The sequence below is a fragment of the Alosa pseudoharengus genome, unplaced genomic scaffold, assembly GCF_046254945.1.
Source record: "Alosa pseudoharengus isolate Yale_2024_CS ecotype anadromous, Long Island Sound unplaced genomic scaffold, YU_APseudo_1.1 YU_APseudo_1.1_scf_21, whole genome shotgun sequence".
NCBI classification, from domain to species: domain Eukaryota; kingdom Metazoa; phylum Chordata; class Actinopteri; order Clupeiformes; family Clupeidae; genus Alosa; species Alosa pseudoharengus.
Genome location: NW_027468674.1, coordinates 9,522,241 through 9,541,813, shown reverse-complemented (window position 1 = coordinate 9,541,813; position 19,573 = coordinate 9,522,241). Strand labels below are relative to the sequence as shown.

Here is a 19,573-nt window from a genome sequence, read left to right as displayed (position 1 = left end):
TTGCGTTTTCTCTTGTCCATGACCTCTGAAGTCAACCGCCTTAGGGAGTCTGGAGTAATAACAGCCTTCTTATAATTAACTTTATTTATCATGACAGCTCTTTTTTACTTTCATGTTATGTAATCCATCAAGAATACCCTGTTTAGTCCTATAAATAACGATAAGACTTTGTCACGACAGACTTGTTGCTCTTATGCTCGCCTAGGATGCTTGTGTGTTTGTAACCTATCTCCGGCATTGTGAATAAAGCTTTGTTCTCTGCCGTACGGTCAGTTTGCCTGTGTGTTACTTTTTGCCTCTTTGTGGATTAATACTTAATTTTTACCACAACAGTTCAGGATTGGATGCAAAGACAAATCTCCCATCAAATTGAAGGCACACCCCCCCCAACAAAAAAAAAATCAGTTAGAATGGCTTACAGTACCTAAAAAGCCTTGTGGTGTGGTGTGGTGTGGTGTGGTGCGGAAAGCCTGGGGGAGACAGTGATGGATAAGGCTGAGGTTCAGGGTAATAGACTCAGGGGAGATCACTTGAGTGTCACAGACAACGAATGCAACACACCCTAAGGGTGCTTTGCACTAGTCTTGATTAACTTCACATAAACAACAGAACCATGACAACCATAATTGTGTCCATCATTTTTATTGATGTGCATTGCAATAACAGTGTCGATGAGTCATAATGTATAAATGTAAATTTCACAAAATATATACAGACAAATTCACACAGAATGTTGAAACACGTTGAGTCCTAAAACTGTCACTCATCCTCATATTCACACAATGGCTACATGTAACACCAGGTACTGCTTCACACCCAATCAAAGTGCTGCCACCACATTCATAAACCATCCGGCAGTGCATTTGTGCTATGGAACATGAAAGAAGATGTGTGAAAATGATTATCCCTATGGGACAATAAAGACTCTATCTATCTATATATTCTCTCACAAGGACAAACTTTTAGGTAATACAATCTGCTCACAGTCCTCACACAATGCAATGTTATGCACCATTATGCACAATATTTACAAAAAGTTCAGGAATATACAAGTATATACAAAATAGAAGTAATGGATGAAGGTAAGAATATGTTTGAAAACAACAATATGGACAGAATTTCACAAAATATGGCATGCCTCCAAAACATGTGAAGGTGACACATCATGTCACATTTTGAGTAGTTTGTATCATCTACTGTAATAACAACACATTGCCACACATGTCTTGAGGTATTGACAGATGTCAGTTGCAGTGCCATCATTGAAAGGCCAGATTTTTATATTAAAGGTTAAAGATATTCACTAAGGTGACCTTACTCTGTAAATGAGTCATAGTCAGCTAGGGGTGATGTGCCTCTCAGAGCCAATATAAGATTTTACACAACAGTTGTTGAGTTATTGCACAAAAACTGCTTTACACTTGCTTGACCTCAGTGGCTGCAAACACAAGGGGACATGCCAATAGAGGCCAAAAACACAACAGTTGTTCTGTATTTCTGCTTGTTTGACCTCAATGGCTGCAAACACAAGGGGACATGCCAATAGAGGCCAAAAACCCTTATTGTCTTTATCAGCCATGCTGAGCAACAAGTAAGCCAAGTTTCAAAGATAAAACAAACAAAACAACTTGACAAAACCTACATAACAAAGCTGCGGTACTGCAACTGTCTAACTAAAAACAAAAAGAAAAAAGGAAATGATAAAGTACGAAAACCTCAATTAAAAAATCAATTTCTGTAAAGTGCGTAAAATGCTGCCCCCCTTCAGTTTAATCTTCATCATGAAGAGGTCGACGTAGAGGAGGTGGCCCAACACTGTGGAGGCACAGATCAGCCCGCCATGCAGGGCCCCTGCAATACCACAGCTGAACACGTCCTGACCTGAAACACACATAAATAGTTTAAAGCACCAATGCAAATACATAGAGATACAGACAAAGCAAGATTTTGCACACAGACACACACACTCACACACAGACAGATCCAATTACGTGAATACAGACAAACTCACAATGACACTCCCTTACCTGTGATGTAGAGGTTTTTGACGGGCGTGTCACAACGGTTCTTGGCCATTAACACTGGGTCAAAGCGTTCTAGGGTGTGCTCGCCAGAGTACGGGGCCCCCCTGAATGCTCTCAGGTAGTGCTCATTGGAGAGTGGTGTGGCTATCTCCTGGTACACCACCTGAAGGGGGTGACAGACAGAAACACAGAAATGTGAATGATAATTATTCTCTATGGTTGTGATGTTGACCTGGAAAAAAACTCCTCTCATAAAAGTAGGATGAAAAGAAATGCCAAATGTGAAGGATGGTGAATATACTGTATCTGTTCTATCTATTGTGTCCTCCAAGTGATCTATCATTAGAGCTCGTCTTGTTAAACGTCATGTTAAAATTTAATCCATAACTCGCTGAACCAAAATTTGTATTTTCAGTTTCCTACTTCATGGTTTGTAAAGACTGTGTACTTGCCATGCATCCCCTGCTCACCTTGTCTTTGATCTTAGGGAAATGCTCGCAGGCCCAGTTAAAGAGGTGGTCAGCGAATCTGTTCTTGTACTCTGTGTAGTCGTCTCCTCTCTTCCTAACTGTTGAGTCCTTCCACTCCTCGAACCACTCGTAGTTCACCATGGTCAGGACAGTCATGCAGGATTTACCTACCAAGATAAGCAGGACAGTTAGCATCACAAAAATGTGGAAGCTTGTATTAGATGCAAATCAAATTTATTTCAGCAGTGGGTCCTTAATAATGGGTGAATATGTTCGGGGCAAACTCACCTGGGTGTCTGATCTGTGAGGAGGTGTCTTTGGCAGATGGGAAGGTGATGAACACCATGGGAACATTGTCAGGGGCCTCATCTTTGCTCATAGCAAAGAATTTATCCATCCTGAGACAAAAAGTTTAATACAGGTCAATCCAGTTTCATTTTGTTCAATCTGGTTCAATTCCAGTTCTAATTCAATTCCAGTTAATTTCGTGACAAATTAATTCAATTCCAGTTAATTTCGTGACAAATTAAAGCTCAAGTCTGTCAATGAAATGAGCACATTTTGGTTCAATATCTGCCATTCTTTAGTTTTTTTTCTGGTGGCTTCACTTTTGACAGTGTTTGAGAGTGTCCACACTTTTGTAAGCACTGGTCAAGGTACTCACGATATGTCTATGTCGTTTTCCTTGAAGAGCCATAAAGTGGTTGGCGTGATGTCGAGCTCTTCAGCAGTGGCATCGAAACCACAGAAGAGGAGCACGCAAGCTTTGCCAGGTTTCATCATTTGGGCACGTGTCTGGATATCTGCAGAAGAAATAAATCATTCCTGTTCATTTTGTTTCAAAAAAGAGATGTTTTTATTCAAGATTCACTTTGTTGTCCTACAATATATGAGGGGCAGTTGTGGCCCACTAGTTAGCACTCTGGACTTGCAACCGGAGGGTTGCCGGTTCAAGACCCGAACAGTGGGCCACGGCTGAAGTGCCCTTGAGCAAGGCACCTAACCCCTCACTGCTCCCCGAGCGCCGCTGTTAAAGCAGGCAGCTCACTGCGCCGGGATTAGTGTGTGCTTCACCTTACTGTGTGCTGTGTGTGTTTCACTAATTCACGGATTGGGATAAATGCAGAGACCAAATTTCCCTCACGGGATCAAAAGAGTATATATACTTATACTTACACTTATACTTATGTGTGGGAAATGTGTCTTGGACTGCCACTCTTTCTGCAGTTGTGTGTCTATACAGAAATCTTCTAAATACAAACATGTGTATAACATGTACAACTAGTGGTCCATCCGACCTACTGGAAATGGACTGTGGACTGTGGTACAATGTCAATAAGAAATAAATAATACTGAATGATGGTTGTGTCTATGGTCTTCCCTAATTGTTTGTTGTGTAAGTTGACATGACTCACCATGTTTCATCTGAATCTGAGGAGGCAGCAAGTACTTGAAGGTGTTGAAGAGGCCACAATTGGAGATTACGATGGGTGCTTTCACCTCCACTACCTCTTGGCCCTTCCTCACCGCCACACCTTGACATTCACATAAGATCATAAGAAAACATGTTAGATAAACAAATAATTGACTTTCAGTGAGTCATAAGAGAACAAGACACTAGAGAAAGCTCTGAGTGATCTATTTTAAAGTAGATCTTTCAATCCAGACCAGTACTCACCACAGGCAGCGCCATCTTTATCCAACAGGATTCGAGTGACCGGAGCTCTCACCAGCACTTCACCGCCATACTTGCGGATGGTGTTGCTGATGTGGTAGGGGATCTCACTGGCGCCCCCTCTAGGATAGTAGGCTCCACGCTTGTAGTGGTGGATGAGGAGGGCATTCATGAAGAGGCTACAGTCTCTAGGGCGATCACCTATGGGTGAAAGAGAGGAGGGAGAGATGAGATCAAAGGTTATTAGCCTTGAAGAGCCAAATGTGAAAATAACTATACGAAGATGATCTGCTGCTTCTGCTGACCATAGTAGGGTAGGAGATAACCTGGAGGAACTCACCAATGAAGAGGTAGTTGAACATGAGCTGGAGGTCCTTGTTATTGGTCAGCTGGTCAGCCCAGGTAGTGACGCCGGTGGTGGCCAGACGGAAGACGGAGGAGCAGCGGTCAGCGATGCCGGACTTGAGAAAGAAGAGGGCCAGCCAGCGAGGGATGAGCTTCAGGAGGCCCAGGTAGAAGGTCTTCCTGGCTGAGACCTACAACATCAATAACAACAAGAATAAAAAGTAAAAACTTACATTGCCTTCAATATGTATGCACTATACACTTTAAGTGCATTACAATCCAACTGCTCCTCCCTGACTGCAGTGTCCTCCATGTCATACCTTCATGACTCTGAAGAACTCCTCAACAGCCTTGGTGTCTTCTGGGAACTGCTTCTTCATGTTGGCCTCCATCTCGGTCTTCCCAGTATAGAAGCTATACTCGCGGTGCTCCTCTCCCTGACCAATGTGGATATTGTCAAAGTGCTGGGGCAGGGTCACAAATTCCAGCTGACCTTCTGTGATTTGGTCAAAGGCGATTCGCATCAGGCTGTTCTCATGCAGCTGACCGACGTAGTGAAGGCCTACCACACACACACACACACACACACACACACATAAACACACACTTGAGTATGTTGTAAGAGCACAGAGAAAGAAGTGTGGAAAGAGTGTAGTACCCAAAGACAGCCAAAGGGTGGCAGCAGGTGACCTGATTGACTGACTAACCCACACTAGTGGAGGTGTGCCTATAAAGGGGATTCCCTGCACACTATCACAGGACTACCCCCATCTCCTTTCAACTGGTGAGTGACCTTCCTCTGATCATACACTGTTCCTGTTTAATGAGTTGTTGAAATTAATTAATTATGCATTAAACTCATGACCATATCTGACTAGTGAGGAAGTTTAAGTGGCCACACACTACATGGTCGTACACGTGGATTGGACTATTGATTCTATAGCTGCAACCCCACTGGATGTTTAGATGTTTAGCTATGCATGATGTGTTCATATAGTTCATGTACAATTTAGATCAGTAACCCACTAGTAGTAGGCCTACTCACCAACATCGAATTCAAAGCCTTTCTCCGTGAAGGTGTGGCAGCATCCACCAGCATTGTCATGTTGCTCTAGAACCAGCACCCTCTTCCCCTTTTTGGCCATACAAGCAGCCGTAGTCAGGCCTCCAAGACCGCTACCGATGATGATGGCATCCAGGTTCTCAGGGATTCTCTCCCTACTGAAACCTACACAGAGGGAGACACATGAGCAATTGCAGTTGGCCTTGCAGATGTCTGACATTATAATGATAAATAGTATGACTTCACAACTTGAGTCTCGCTATTTTTACAGCTGTGCTTTCTGACATCAGAAAGCAATACAAGAAGGAAATTAATTGTCAGAAAGACCAAAACCTTGTCACAGCTACTTCACAATCTCTCTCTAACATAACACATATGTGATAAACACATTTCCAGTATTCAGTCACACAAAGTAACACATTCATACAATCGCACACAATCATGCACTAGCACAAACTACAAACATAGATATTCAGTAAACACGTATGGTTTTCAAATGGTAATTTAAACATGGCACATAAATAGGATATTTTGGGGGATTTGACCTCTCACCTTTCTTCAGCACCTTGTTCCTCTTCTTCTGGTCCACTTCTAGTGGTTCTGTGGGCCGCAGTGACTCCAGAGAGAACGGGCTGGGCTTCAGAAACAGGTACCAGTAGGTTCCCCCAGTACAGGCCAAGGAACCAGACACCAGAAACAGCAGCAGCTTCATGATGAGGGTCAAGCTTCTGATCCAGAGACCCACATAGCAGACCAGTGACACACAGCAGAAGCCTCCAAGAGCTGAGAAAGAGATGAAGAACAGTTCAGAAATAGAGGAACTTTTAGATTTCATTTGACTTGCTGCAGTAAGCAAATAGAGAGGTTGAAGAAACAGCAGTGATGAGAATAAAAAATATTTCACTAAGAGACAGAATGTTAAAGAGGATGTTTTTATCATGCTTTTCGCCAACTAGAGGTTTATGCTGTCATATTCATTTATACAGCACCTGAGCAGCTGAGGAATTGCAGTAAAAAGATTAGATATTGTCAACACTCCCTCAACAAATTCTCTGGAAACAAAACACAATTGGTCAATTATGCTTTGGTGATGTTTTCCAACATAATAGCAGGTTGTTACTCAGTAAAAGTACAACCGTATAGTAAGTGACTGTAGACTATCCTTAATGGTGATGAAAAAATCTACTGACGAGTAGTATGAAATAGAATATGAACTTTGGCCTTTGGCTTTGTTTTCATCAAACAGCCACTTTGCCTGGTAGGCCACAATCTTAATCCTATACCCGCGTAAACGGATTTGTGGGATTCCAGTAATCAGGTTATTTACATAATCTGTCGGACAGACCACATATGACTGTAGATTACAGTAATAATTACATAATAATACGTCAGTTAATATGGCTGTGGCGACCTATTACATTATACCGCCCGCCTTATGGCTATTGGTGCTAGTCTGAGCCATAAGGAAGATGAAAAAGATGAAAATGTTTCTCTTTGTCTTTGTGTGTGCTTGCCTCTTGTGATTGCAGTTTACAGACTTATAGACAAACAGCAGTAGCCTGGGAACCATACTGATATGATTTGAATAACTGATCGTCCTGGCAACCAGAACCACCATAATCCCAGGAACCAATCACAACTGCTTATCTAGTATGGGGCAAGCTTTATACGATAATAAACACAGGAACGCCTTTGAAGTAATTTAGTACACAACCAATGACAGTGCTGATGTTGTCAATATTAAATGACACATACATGTATTTCCTTTGAAAATGAACTGCATTTAAAACCTTTGTTGACAAGAAAGATGTTTTAGCAGTGCTTTCAAAAGAGTTTAATGCACCATCTGAAAGTGTTTAAGTTTAAGTTTTAATGCTCGATACGGCCCTTGGAAATTGAAAATGAACTATGCACAAAACAACAGTGCTTTATTCTGTGATTTACCAAAAGCCAGTAAGGCCCTACGTTTTGTACGTTAGGCTACTAACTATATGTGCATTAACTTGAATCTCGTCTTTTTTAGGAAGGCCTGTGAAAAGCTAGTCACTGCTATAGTCAACCCTTCTCGAGATAAAGACATGTTTTTCTTTTTCTCTCTCATTCCCTCTCTGTCATGACACATAATGTGCAGTTGCAGATATAAACGTATGGGTCACTCACCTTTCAGCAGCAGCCTGTTCCTCTTCTCCTGGTCCGGGTCTAGTGACTCTTTGGGCCGTAGTGACTCCAGAGAGAACAGGCTCGGCTTCGATAACAGGTACCAGTAGGTTCCCCCGGCACAGGCCAAGGACCACGCCACAAACATCAGCAGCCACATGATGAGAGTCAAGCCTCTGGTCCAGAGATCCACACAACACAGCAGACAAGTGACAAGCAGTGAAAGCTTCTAAGAGCTGAGAGAGAGAGAGATAGAGGGAGTGCGAGAGAGAGAGAGAGAAAGAGAGAGATGCTGCAAAGTTCAGCGAAGAGGGTTTATTGTTGAATAGCAGTGAGGAAAAGTACTGCTAGATTCATTAGTGTTGCTTCTCTGCCTTCCTGTCTGAGAGAGACTGACAGTGGCTGCCTTTTATACCAACCTCATCCACTCTGGGTCCTGTGGGAGGGGCTTGTGCAGTCACATTATTTGATACAGCACCAGAACCAACAAACAATGACCAGTGTAGAACATTGATCAGGTCAGATTAGCTAAATAATCTGGGGGGGTCAGACATTAGTCCTCTTAGTCATGAGCCAGTCTTGGCCCCATAGAACGCCATGTGGCAGACCTCTGGTTCACAGTGTGATGATGTTGTTTGGTCATATTACATGATACCCAACAGGCTTGCAGTTCCAGAAGATCAGGTGACAAAACAGTTATATAATGACAAAGTAGGCTATGTTCCACCTGCCCTCCGAAGGAACAAAATACTGCAAGAGGTCTTTTCCAAAAAGCTATGAATTCATTTTTGAAAACATTAATAAGATATGTTATTTAATTGTGTATTTAATAATAACAATAAAAAAAATACATTTTATGTAAAGGCGCCTTTCTTGGTACTCAAGGACACCATACAGGGATACATATAACATTTAAAAAGCATCAGAAAATAATAATAAAAAATACAAACAATATTTCAGGTAATATCAATAAAAGTGCAGTTGTGGTGTTTTGATTGAGTAAAGATAAATCAAATAATCATAGCCCAATTAAAGTTCCAGTGAAATAACTTGGAAAACAAAATTATATATATATATATATATATATATATATATATATGGTTGCTGAGTGACATTCGAATGAGTCAACGGTCATATTCAAAATTAAGAGACTAGCAAATTTAAATATGTACCATCAACTCATTCAAATGTCACTCCGCAACCATATCACATCATACCACATCATAAAAATGTGCAGTGATCTCGTAGTTGTTTCTAGAGCTGTATATAGTAATCAGCATTACATCTGTTGAGTCTTTGGAAGAACATTTGCTGATGCAGAATTATGACCTAGGCCACTAGACTGTAAGACTAGAGGGGAACCTGAACATGTACAGTTACGTAACGACAAATTGCAAAAGTGGATGCCAACAAACTGCAGAAGTAGGCCATGTCATGGACCAAAAGGACAAAAGACTTGGTTGTTCTTATTGCCTTAGACCTATCCTTCCTTTGCCCCAGTAACTCAGTTGGAAACAGTTGTACAGAGGGTGAGAACGCACTGACCCAATGAGGCTGAGTGGCTTACATCTGGTGATATCCAGAGTACCGATAATTGACATCTTACACTGCAGCTTATATTGGGTTGTGTGTGGCACCCCATCATTATGCTTTCTGTGAACTCTTTGTCCAAAAGACCTTTACGCTTATTGACGTTATTGTTATTATGACCGCCGCGCAGCGAAGCGGCGGTCATATAGGTTTAGTCAGATTTTTTTTTTTTTTTCTTTTTCGCATGCCCAAATTTCCGTCAATGAGTCCCGGGACACTGAAAGACCGGGGTACACGAAACTTGGTGGGCATGTAACCCCACATGGATAGCATGGAACCATCGTTTTTCGTTTTGATCTGTAGCCCCCCCGCTGGACTGGACCCCCGAAAGGAGGGTAGGGCAGACACAGTTTTCTGTGAATATCTCGAGAACCGTAGGGTTTAGGAGGACCATTTTTTTTTTTGTATGTTGATCTCAAGGGGCCATGTCAACCCATTCCATAACCACTCATTTCATGTATAGCGCCACCTAGTTAAACACAAAAAAGTAAAAATGAGGTGTTGTAATTGAAGGTATCTGTGACCTAACATAGTCAAAACTGCACGAAATTGGAAGTGTATGATCATTATGACACCCTCTGTATGCGTGCCAAATTTTGTGGAATTCCGTTCATGGGGGGCCACACAATAAATTAATTTATGTTACTATACACCAACTGGCCTGTAGGTGGCCGGAGACAGTTTTCTGTGAATATCTCGAGAACCGTAGGGCCTAGGAGGTCCACCTTTTTTATGTATGTTGGTCTTAACGGGGCATGTCAACCCATCCCATTACCACTTATTTCATGTATAGCGCCACCTAGTTAAAAATTAAAAAGCAAAAAATTAGGTGTTTTCATCACAATATCTCTGGCTGACAAGGTCAAAACTGCACGAAATTAAAAGTGTAGGATCATTATGACACCCTCCGAATGCATGCCAAGTTTTGTGTACTTTCGTTCATGGGGGGCCTTACAATAAAATAATTTATGTGTACATTTAGTGACGTACACCAACAATGATTCCCGGGACACTGAAAGACCGGGGTACACAAAACTTGGTGGGCATGTAACCCCACATGGATAGAATGGAACCGTCGTTTTTCGTTTTGATCTGTAGCCCCCCCGCTGGACTGGACCCCCGAAAGGAGGGTAGGGCAAACATAAACATGAACATGCACACATGCACACAATTCAAGAATTTCTCAGAATTATGAACAGGCAAGATGGAGGTGGGGTTGTATAAAATGAATTTTACATGTGAAATCTATGAACTAATCATGTTTTGGTACTTGTTGTCTAGCAGATATCAGTGAGAATTGAGTACGTGTGGATAATGCAATTTAGTGAGACAGTTAGAATCATATAGGTCTTTCAGCGTGATTTATTTTTGTGGAAAAAATGTGCTGGACTGGGCGGCGGTCATATTTTGTACCGCTCTGCGGTACATCTAGTTTTTACTATTTTAATTAATGTTGGCTTACCAACTTATAATAACTGTTCACTGTTAATTTTAACTAGGTTCATGTAAGATTCATATCCTGTAAGTCACTTTGGACAAAAGTGTCTGCTAAATGCTAAATAACCATAACCGATGCTAAATAACCATAACTATACAACAAGGAAATTTATTGTTACATGCATATAGTTACTGGAAGTAAGAAATGCAGTGAAATTATGTCTGGTGTCAGCCTATTTGTGCATTTATGATATACACTGAGCCTAAATTCTTCCAGTGAAATGCTTGACTTAGTTATGCTATTGTGTGCATATATGTTTATATACACCAGGCTTTGCAGGTCATGTGTAATGCATTTGGCAGTCAGTGTCTGGAGAACTTTTATTATGTAATACTTTCATTGACCAGCAGGTGGCCTTAGCCTTCCACATCAGCCTGAAAAGTGATGCGTGATGACTTGACTATAACATACTTTCAACAGGCTATTTATTACTGTAATTCATTTACTGTAACATCACAAACTGATAATATGCTGTTAAATGTTCAGACAGACCGCAGAGGTCGAAAACACCCAATATCACCTTTTTGGAACCATTGTTTTGGCCTGTGCCAGTTTGCTTAACAGCTGGAGCTGCTATAGACACCAAAAAGACTGATATAATGTTTTTGTGGAGCCGGTAGTAGATAGATAAATAGGAGGACCGTACAGGAAGTGCAGCCTGCTCTGCCCTTTCTTGTAGATTGCTTCAATGTTGACTGACCAGTCCAGTTTATTGTCCAGATGTATCCCCAGATACTCAAGTGTTTACCACCTCCACATTGACTCCCTCAATGGTGACTGGCCTGTGGAGCTCCAGTGCTGCTGATCACGGTGTCGGAGAGGCAGTTCTTCAGTCTGACGAACTGTGGCCGCTCTGTCAGGTAGTCTGCAATCCAGGATACCAGGTGAGCATCCACACCCATCTGCAGGAGCTTGTCACCCAGTCTGAGGGGTTGGATGGTGTTAAAAGCACTGGAGAAGTCAAAGAACATGATTCTCACAGCACTTTTCCCCTTGTCTAGGTGAGAATGTGTCCTGTGTAGGAGATATGTGATGGCATCGTCCACGGCCACTTTCTCCTGGTATGCAAACTGTAGTGGGTCTAGTGCATGGCGTACTTGTGGTCTGAGTATCCCCAAAACCAGTCACTCCATGGTCTTCATCACGTGTGATGTTAGAGCGACTGGCCTGAAGTCATTGAGCTCACTTGGGTGTGGCTTCTTGGGGACGGGGGATGAGACATGATGTGATGTGATGTGACATGATGTGATGTGATGTAATAGGGCCTAAAACAGACTGCTCGCCAATGCATTTTGAGCAAATTTTGTGTTTCAAATATTCTGAGCTTCAATGCAATGTTTTCCATTAGTGAAAACGCACACACCGCCATTCTTTCTGTTAGTTAGTGTTGCAATCTGAGCCCACGCCAGAGCTATCCGGGGCAGCGGCTGAGTTGTGGTCTATCTGTGAGCCATGTTATGGATCGGCAAATTGGACATGGGCGGTTGTTAAGAAATGTAAGTAGCCTAGGCTAAGAGTGGCATTGAAACACAGTAATATTTCATCATTGTCAAATAGTCCTGATGAGAGCAGTATCAGGGATAAGCTAGTGATCACATCATGATAAATACCAGACTGCTAGTCACACGTAGGCCTACTCTCATCTTCTCTGGTCTATTTAAGCCTAGCCTACTGCAACCATGCTACAATCCTTCACATGTATTTCAGTAACTTCCCGTGTATCACATGCATTCTGTATAAACCGCAACCCAGTGCTTTATGCAAAAAAATAAATATATAAATAAACGGTTGACCGTACCTGTGTATTTACCGTAGTTAATTAAGCATTACTTTTTAAAGTGTCAAAAAAAACCTAAATTTCTCGTAGATACCATCCCTGGCAAGCTATCTGGCATGTATGAAACCACTCAGTTGTGTGTTGAGCCACAAGGTGCCTAACAGCCCGAGGAATCAGATGGAGTCAGATGGTGCATTCATTAGAGAATGAAGGAAAGACATCCGTAGGCTATATTAACCTCATAGCTGAAGAAAAATTAATATATAAACCTTGGTTTAGGGCAGTGGTTCTCAAACAGAGACATGTCAGGTGGGGTGCGATGTACAAGAGGAAATTTTTTTTTTGAGGTTATTTTTTAATAATGCCATTCTTTTTTGACAAGGAAGAGCATAGATTCAAAACAAAATAGCCACACACAAACAGGAGTCATAAACAGACCGACATATGAATTAAAATATTAAAAAATCCAGCAGACCGATATGGGAACTGCAACGTGGAACCAAAATGCAAAAAAGTAAACACAGATTTACTGTACTGGACCTGTTTGCATTTGCATCTGAGGTGTAGCCCTACTTGTTGCATAGTTCAGCAATACTTAATGAGATAACGTGAGTGTGTTGACTGACTTAAGTCACAAACTCAAAACGTCACACGATAAAAAAAGATTATGAATGGGGAACTATCTGGTGTGTGGATCTCTTTTCCTCTTGTGAGACAATGGATGTATAAAACTGATTCATTTTAAATTAATAAACACTAAAACATGACAACCATAAATATTGTGTCCACATCATTTTAATGGAGTACATTGTACTAGCAATAACAAAATGATAACCTCTTTATCATGAAAACTCATGAAAAAATAATATATACATAAATTCCACAAAATGCACAAATTATGCATGACATTATGACTGACACATGCAGGACAACACATTACAATTATGCATAACACAAATTATGTCTGAAAACCTCTTTTGCACTAGATGACAAAAAAGCCATGTGCAACACCAGGTACTGCATGCATCACACCCGATTCAAAGTTCAGACATCCCATCCAAACAATTTTGCTCATAAAAACAAACTACAGTTAATACAAAGAAATTCCACAAACAGTCTGCTCTCAGTGCAAATGGTGTCATTATACAACACTACTATTACACACCAATATGCAGCACATTGAGTTGACAAGGACTTAACAAATATGCAAGTAGGTATCCAAGGTAGGATTATTATTTGAAGACACAAATATATTTTACAACAATTCTAAAAGTCAACATTTACAGCAGACATGGACATGTCCTATCTCAATAATAAGTTCAAATATATTCGCAGGCGGTGATCATCTGGATCCGACCTTTTGAGGTGTGTAATTTACAGCGCCCCCTATGGATGGAATTGAACATCTAAAGCCTGTGATTGTGAATTGTATCAACTTCTGTGTAGTTTGTACCTTCATCAAAAGATATTGGCACAAGCATGTCTTTGCATACTGAAATGAGTCAGTTGCAGTGTAAAGGTTCACAAAATTTGATGTGCGTCCATGAAAGTGTACCTGTGGACAAGTAGCCAAGGAATCACCGAACAAAAATCGGTTGAAATGGACGTTGCCAAAAGCTGTATGACCAAGCTACCTTATTGCTAGCTGTGGTCATAATAAAACAGAAAGATTTCGATTAGAAAAATAATTTTTGTAAAGTGCGTAGAATGCTGCCCCCCTTCAGTTTAATCTTCATCATGAAGAGGTCGACGTACAGGAGGTGGCCCAACACTGTGGAGGCACAGATCAGCCCGCCATGCAGGGCCCCTGCAATACCACAGCTGAACACGTCCTGACCTGAAACACACATAAATAGTTTAAAGCACCAATGCAAATACATAGAGATTTACAGACAAAGCAAGATTTTGCACACAGACACGCACACTTACATACAGACAGATCCAATTACGTGAATACAGACAGACTCACAATGACACTCCCTTACCTGTGATGTAGAGGTTTTTGACGGGCGTGTCACAGCGGTTCTTGGCCATTAACACTGGGTCAAAGCGTTCTAGGGTGTGCTCGCCAGAGTACGGGGCCCCCCTGAATGCTCTCAGGTAGTGCTCATTGGAGAGTGGTGTGGCTATCTCCTGGTACACCACCTGAACAGGGTGACAGACAGAAACACAGAAATGTGAATGATAATTATTCTCTATGGTTGTGATGTTGACCTGCAAAAACAGCCTTAGAAGGCAGTGTAACATTCAGATAGGAAGTGAAGATTAGTGAATTTACTCTGTTTATCTTTTCCATTCTCCAATATAGTACTCATATATCATTGGAACTCAAATTCAGTTAGTAGATCTATTAATTCCTGAATAAAAGTAACAAAAAAAGTCCTTCCACAACTTACCTTGTCTTTAATCTTAGGGTAATGCAAACAGGCCCAGTTAAAGAGGTGGTCAGCGAATCTGTTCTTGTACTCTGTGTAGTCGTCTCCTCTCCTCCTTACTGTCGTGTCCTTCCACTCCTCAAACCACTCATAGTTCACCATGGTCAGAACGGTCATACAGGATTTGCCTACCAAGGTAAGCATGAAAATTAGCATAACAAGTATGTGTAAGCTTTCATGAAATGCAAAAAAATCGGCATTATACTACGTCTGTAATAAGGTTGATAAACGGGACCCAAATGATTCTGAGATGTGTGTGTTGCATACAGTCTTACCGGGGTGTCTGATCTTAGAGGCAGGGTCTTTGGCAGATGGGAAGGTGATGAACACCATGGGAACATTGTCAGGGGCCTCCTCTTTACTCATACTGAAGAATTTGTCCATCCTGAAACATAAAATCCAATTTAGTTCTGTCCAATTTAATTTAATTCCAGCCTGTATCATTAAATTGTATTAAAGGCATTATATAAGTCATAATATATGGACAAATAAACCCTTAATATGTTGCCTAAATTGGCTAATTTTGGGGATATATTAGTTCCTTCTTGTAGCTCCACTTCTGACATGTGTGTACTCTATCCATTCTTTTCTAATCACTGGTCAAGGTACTCACGATTTGTCTATGTCGTTCTCCTTGAAGAGCCATAAAGTGGTTGGCGTGATGTCGAGCTCTTCAGCAGTGGCATCGAAACCACAGAAGAGGAGCACGCAAGCTTTGCCAGGTTTCATCATTTGCGCACGCATCTGGATATCTACAAAAGAAATAATTAATTCCTGTTCACTTTGTTTCAAAAAAGAGAATGTACATTTATTAGATATTTATGATTCACTGTTTTGACTCACCATGTTTTATGTGAATCTGAGGAGGCAGCAAGTACTTGAAGGTGTTGAAGAGTCCACAGTTGGAGATCACGATAGGGGCTTTCACCTCCACTTCCTCTTGGCCTTTCCTCACCATCACACCTGGCCAATCACATAATAAAAAACATGTGTGATGACATAAGAGAACAAGACACAAGAGAAAGCTAAGCCCTGAGTAATCTATTCTAAACTAGAGGGGCCATCTCAATCCAGACCAGTACTCACCACAGGCAGCGCCATCTTTATCCAACAGGATTCGAGTGACCGGAGCTCTCACCAGCACTTCACCGCCATACTTGCGGATGGTGTTGCTGATGTGGTAGGGGATCTCACTGGCGCCCCCTCTAGGATAGTAGGCTCCACGCTTGTAGTGGTGGATAAGGAGGGCATTCATGTATAGACTACAGTCCCTAGGGCGATCACCTATGGGGGAAAGATATAATAACAGAGAGATGATGTCAAATGTAATTAGCCTTACAAAGCCAAATGTGACAATAACTATACGAAGATTATCTGCTCCTGCTGACAATAGTAGGGTAAGAGATAACCTGGAGGAACTCACCAATGAAGAGGTAGTTGAACATGAGCTGGAGGTCCTTGTTATTGGTCAGCTGGTCAGCCCAGGTGGTGACGCCGGTGGTGGCCAGACGGAAGACGGAGGAGCAGCGGTCAGCGATGCCGGACTTGAGAAAGAAGAGGGCCAGCCAGCGAGGGATGAGCTTCAGGAGGCCCAGGTAGTGGCTCTTCCTGGCAGAGACCTACAACAACAACAAGAACAACAACAAAGAATGAGGTACTAAAACCAGAGACTTTCTAATGAGGAGACACAGCACTCAAAAAATCCTCCATAGAAATGCATGGGTTAGTTTGTAACGCCAATATGGCAGTTGTCTACACCCCTAACGCGGCAAAACGTTGACATGTGGATACATTGAGCCAATCATGTGTTGTGTTGTGAATACATTGAGCCAATCATATGGTGTGTTGTGAAGACATAGTGCCAATCATGTGTTGTGTCTTGTGAAGACATAGTGCCAATCATGTGTTGTGGAGGGACTTGCCTAAAAGGACTTTGCTAAAACCATCAGTATTGACAAATGTATGCCATATACCATACTTCCCCTGTCTGACTGCAGGGGGCAGTGACCTCCATATCATACCTTCATGACTCTGAAGAACTCCTCAACAGCCTTGGTGTCATCTGGGAACTCCTTCTTCATGTTGGTCTCCATCTCGGTCTTCCCGCTGTAGTAGCTATACTCTCGGTGCTCCTCCCCCAGGCCAATGTGGACGGTGTCAAAGTGCTGGGGCAGGGTCACAAATTCCAGCTGACCCTCGGTGATCTGGTCAAAGGCGATTCGCATCAGGCTGTTCTCATGCAGCTGACCAACGTAGTGCAGGCCTACACACATATAAAACACATACACCCATTACACACACATATGACTTTAATGCAGGAGCACAGAGAAACAATGGTGTTGAATTTGTAGTACCTAAGGACAGCTGGTGGCAGCAGCTTTACTTGCCTGTAAAGTAGATTTTCTTCCTAGAAAACTACCCCAAGGACTGCCCCATCTCCTCTAGTGACTGACTTTCTTTCCCTGTCTACACACTGTATCTGAGTTATAGATTTCATATTCAACTTAGTGTCATGACCATATGAGTGGTGTGGCATTGAGTCCAAATGGCAACACTACATGCTCATGTACTAGTACATATTGATTGGACTGATGATCTTTTAGAAGAAAGGCACAGGATGTTTAGGTGTTTAGCTATGCATTTTGTGTTCATATAGTGAGAATACAATTTAGATCAGCAACCCATTAGTAGTAGGTCTACTCACCAACATCAAATTCAAAGCCTTTCTCCGTGAAGGTGTGGCAGCATCCACCAGCATTGTCATGTTGTTCTAGAACCAGCACTCTCTTCCCCTTTTTGGCCATACAAGCAGCCGTAGTCAGGCCTCCGAGACCGCTACCGATGATGATGGCATCCAGGTTCTCAGGGATTCTCTCCCTACTGAAACCTACACAGAGGGAGACACATATGTAATTGCAGTTGGCCTTGCAGATGACTGACATTATGATGATAAATGGTACGAGTCCACACCAGCCTGGCTCTCGCCATTTGCTGCTGTGCTTTCTGATATGAGAAAGCAATACAAGAAGGAAAGAAATGGTCAGGAAGACCAAAACCTCATCAGAGAGATAGATGCAGATCCAGCATCCAGTCACACAAAGAAACACAATAACATGTATACGTTTTTTTTTTCAAATGTCATCATGTCATATAAATGCATAGAAGCTTACAGGGATTTGACCTCTCACCTTTCTTCAGCACCTTGTTCCTCTTCTTCTGGTCCACTTCTAGTGGTTCTGTGGGCCGCAGTGACTCCAGAGAGAACGGGCTGGGCTTTAGAAACAGGTACCAGTAGGTTCCGCCAGCACAGGCCAAGGAACCAGACACCAGAAACAGCAGCAGCTTCATGATGAGGGTCAAGCTTCTGATCCAGAGACCCACATAGCAGACCAGTAACACACAGCAGAAGCCTCCAAGAGCTGAGAAAGAGATGAAGGACAGTTCAGAAAAAAGGATATGTACAGTTTGTTTTACTTCGACTTACAACAATAAGCAATATACAGTAATTCTCTAAGAGACAGATGTTTGAATCTGTTGTATGAATGTATAACACACGTAATACCACTGTCTCAAAACAGCTGAGGGACTGCTCACAGAGAAACTGTCAAAACTCATCTCTCATAGTATGTATGCAAATTGTAGCCAATTTACCATGAATGTATCCAAGGGTTCTAATTGTAATCCAAAGTGTGAAAAGTCTAACTAAGCTTGCTTAATAACTATGCACAATGAACTTACAAATGTAATACCATGAGAAAGATCCTGAGCACAAACAGCAGTGGGAAACCTAAAAGCTGTTTTTGTGCAAAAATGTGTGCAATTTCAAATTACAATGTGGCCACCAGTAATCAGATTAGTGAATTATCCGGTGGAGCACACAGTATGACTATAATCAGTGTAAAATTGCATAACAGTACAAAGACTCATTTGCCTATTGTTCTCTATTACAGCATGTCCTTTACCTTATGTAACGGTTGTTGCATTAATTAACTACACCCTAAAGCTGGTGCAACAACTGAATGTAGCAGTGGTAAGTCATATATGAATGAAAGGAACCAAGCACATTAGCACAATGCTAAAGTCCTTTTGGCTTCCAGTGCCGTTGTACCTTCTGTGAAAAGACCATTGCTGTACCCTACCCTTCTTGGGATAGAGAAATGAAAGTTTTTCTTGCTCTCTCTGATTTCCTCTCTGACATTAAAGGTTGTATCAGCGATTTCAGGCCAAAAAAAGGCCCAAACATAAATTATCACATTAATCTAATCCAAAGTCCTTTTAGGCAAGTCCCTCCACTCGGCGGCCATTTGACAACGCTTTTTGGGCACTCGTCGGGCATCCATTTCGGCAGAAATGCGCATGCGCAAGACTTCACGACACCAATCTTGCTCCAGCGGCGAGATCACAACACATGATTGGCACGATGTCTTCACAACACACCATATGATTGGCTCAATGTATTCACATCACACCACATGATTGGCTCAATGTATTCACATGTCGACGTTTTGCCGATGAAGGGGTGGGATATGCGTAGACAAC

At 41.9% G+C, this 19,573-nt stretch overlaps 2 protein-coding genes across 2 annotated transcripts; both read right to left on the bottom strand.

Annotated features, from left to right (window-relative positions):
* Positions 1-1,415: 1,415 nt before the first annotated feature.
* LOC143138653 (inactive all-trans-retinol 13,14-reductase-like) lies at positions 1,416-7,912 on the bottom strand. Its single transcript, XM_076299078.1, has 12 exons — positions 7,738-7,912; positions 5,560-5,742; positions 4,835-5,076; positions 4,510-4,705; positions 4,173-4,370; positions 3,910-4,029; positions 3,159-3,297; positions 2,783-2,892; positions 2,495-2,661; positions 2,028-2,187; positions 1,759-1,881; positions 1,416-1,438 (listed from the first exon to the last, which is right to left on the bottom strand). The coding sequence occupies exons 1-12, from the start codon at positions 7,892-7,894 to the stop codon at positions 1,416-1,418; spliced, it is 1,818 nt and encodes a 605-aa protein (XP_076155193.1). The 5' UTR covers positions 7,895-7,912.
* Positions 7,913-11,589: 3,677 nt separating this feature from the next.
* On the bottom strand, positions 11,590-18,382 carry LOC143138652 (inactive all-trans-retinol 13,14-reductase-like). Its single transcript, XM_076299077.1, has 13 exons — positions 18,223-18,382; positions 17,739-17,921; positions 17,056-17,297; positions 16,458-16,653; positions 16,121-16,318; positions 15,878-15,997; positions 15,648-15,786; positions 15,310-15,419; positions 14,996-15,162; positions 14,585-14,744; positions 14,314-14,436; positions 12,009-12,021; positions 11,590-11,746 (listed from the first exon to the last, which is right to left on the bottom strand). Exons 1-13 carry the CDS (start codon positions 18,380-18,382, stop codon positions 11,590-11,592), a joined length of 1,968 nt encoding a protein of 655 aa, XP_076155192.1.
* Positions 18,383-19,573: the final 1,191 nt, after the last annotated feature.

Bases quoted from the DNA above. Each gene is read 5' to 3' on its own strand.
- LOC143138653 (XM_076299078.1), bottom strand. From the start codon at position 7,894: ATGTGGCTGCTGATGTTTGTGGCGTGGTCCTTGGCCTGTGCCGGGGGA. The intron at 2,662-2,782 runs GTGAGTTTGCCC...TTATCTTGGTAG, and splicing joins CTCACAGATCAGACACCCAG to GTAAATCCTGCATGACTGTC. The intron at 2,188-2,494 runs GTGAGCAGGGGA...CACCCCCTTCAG, and splicing joins TCCCTAAGATCAAAGACAAG to GTGGTGTACCAGGAGATAGC.
- LOC143138652 (XM_076299077.1), bottom strand. From the start codon at position 18,382: ATGAAGCTGCTGCTGTTTCTGGTGTCTGGTTCCTTGGCCTGTGCTGGC. The intron at 16,654-17,055 runs GTATGATATGGA...TTGTTGTTGTAG, and splicing joins AGTTCTTCAGAGTCATGAAG to GTCTCTGCCAGGAAGAGCCA. The intron at 14,745-14,995 runs GTAAGTTGTGGA...CACCCTGTTCAG, and splicing joins ACCCTAAGATTAAAGACAAG to GTGGTGTACCAGGAGATAGC.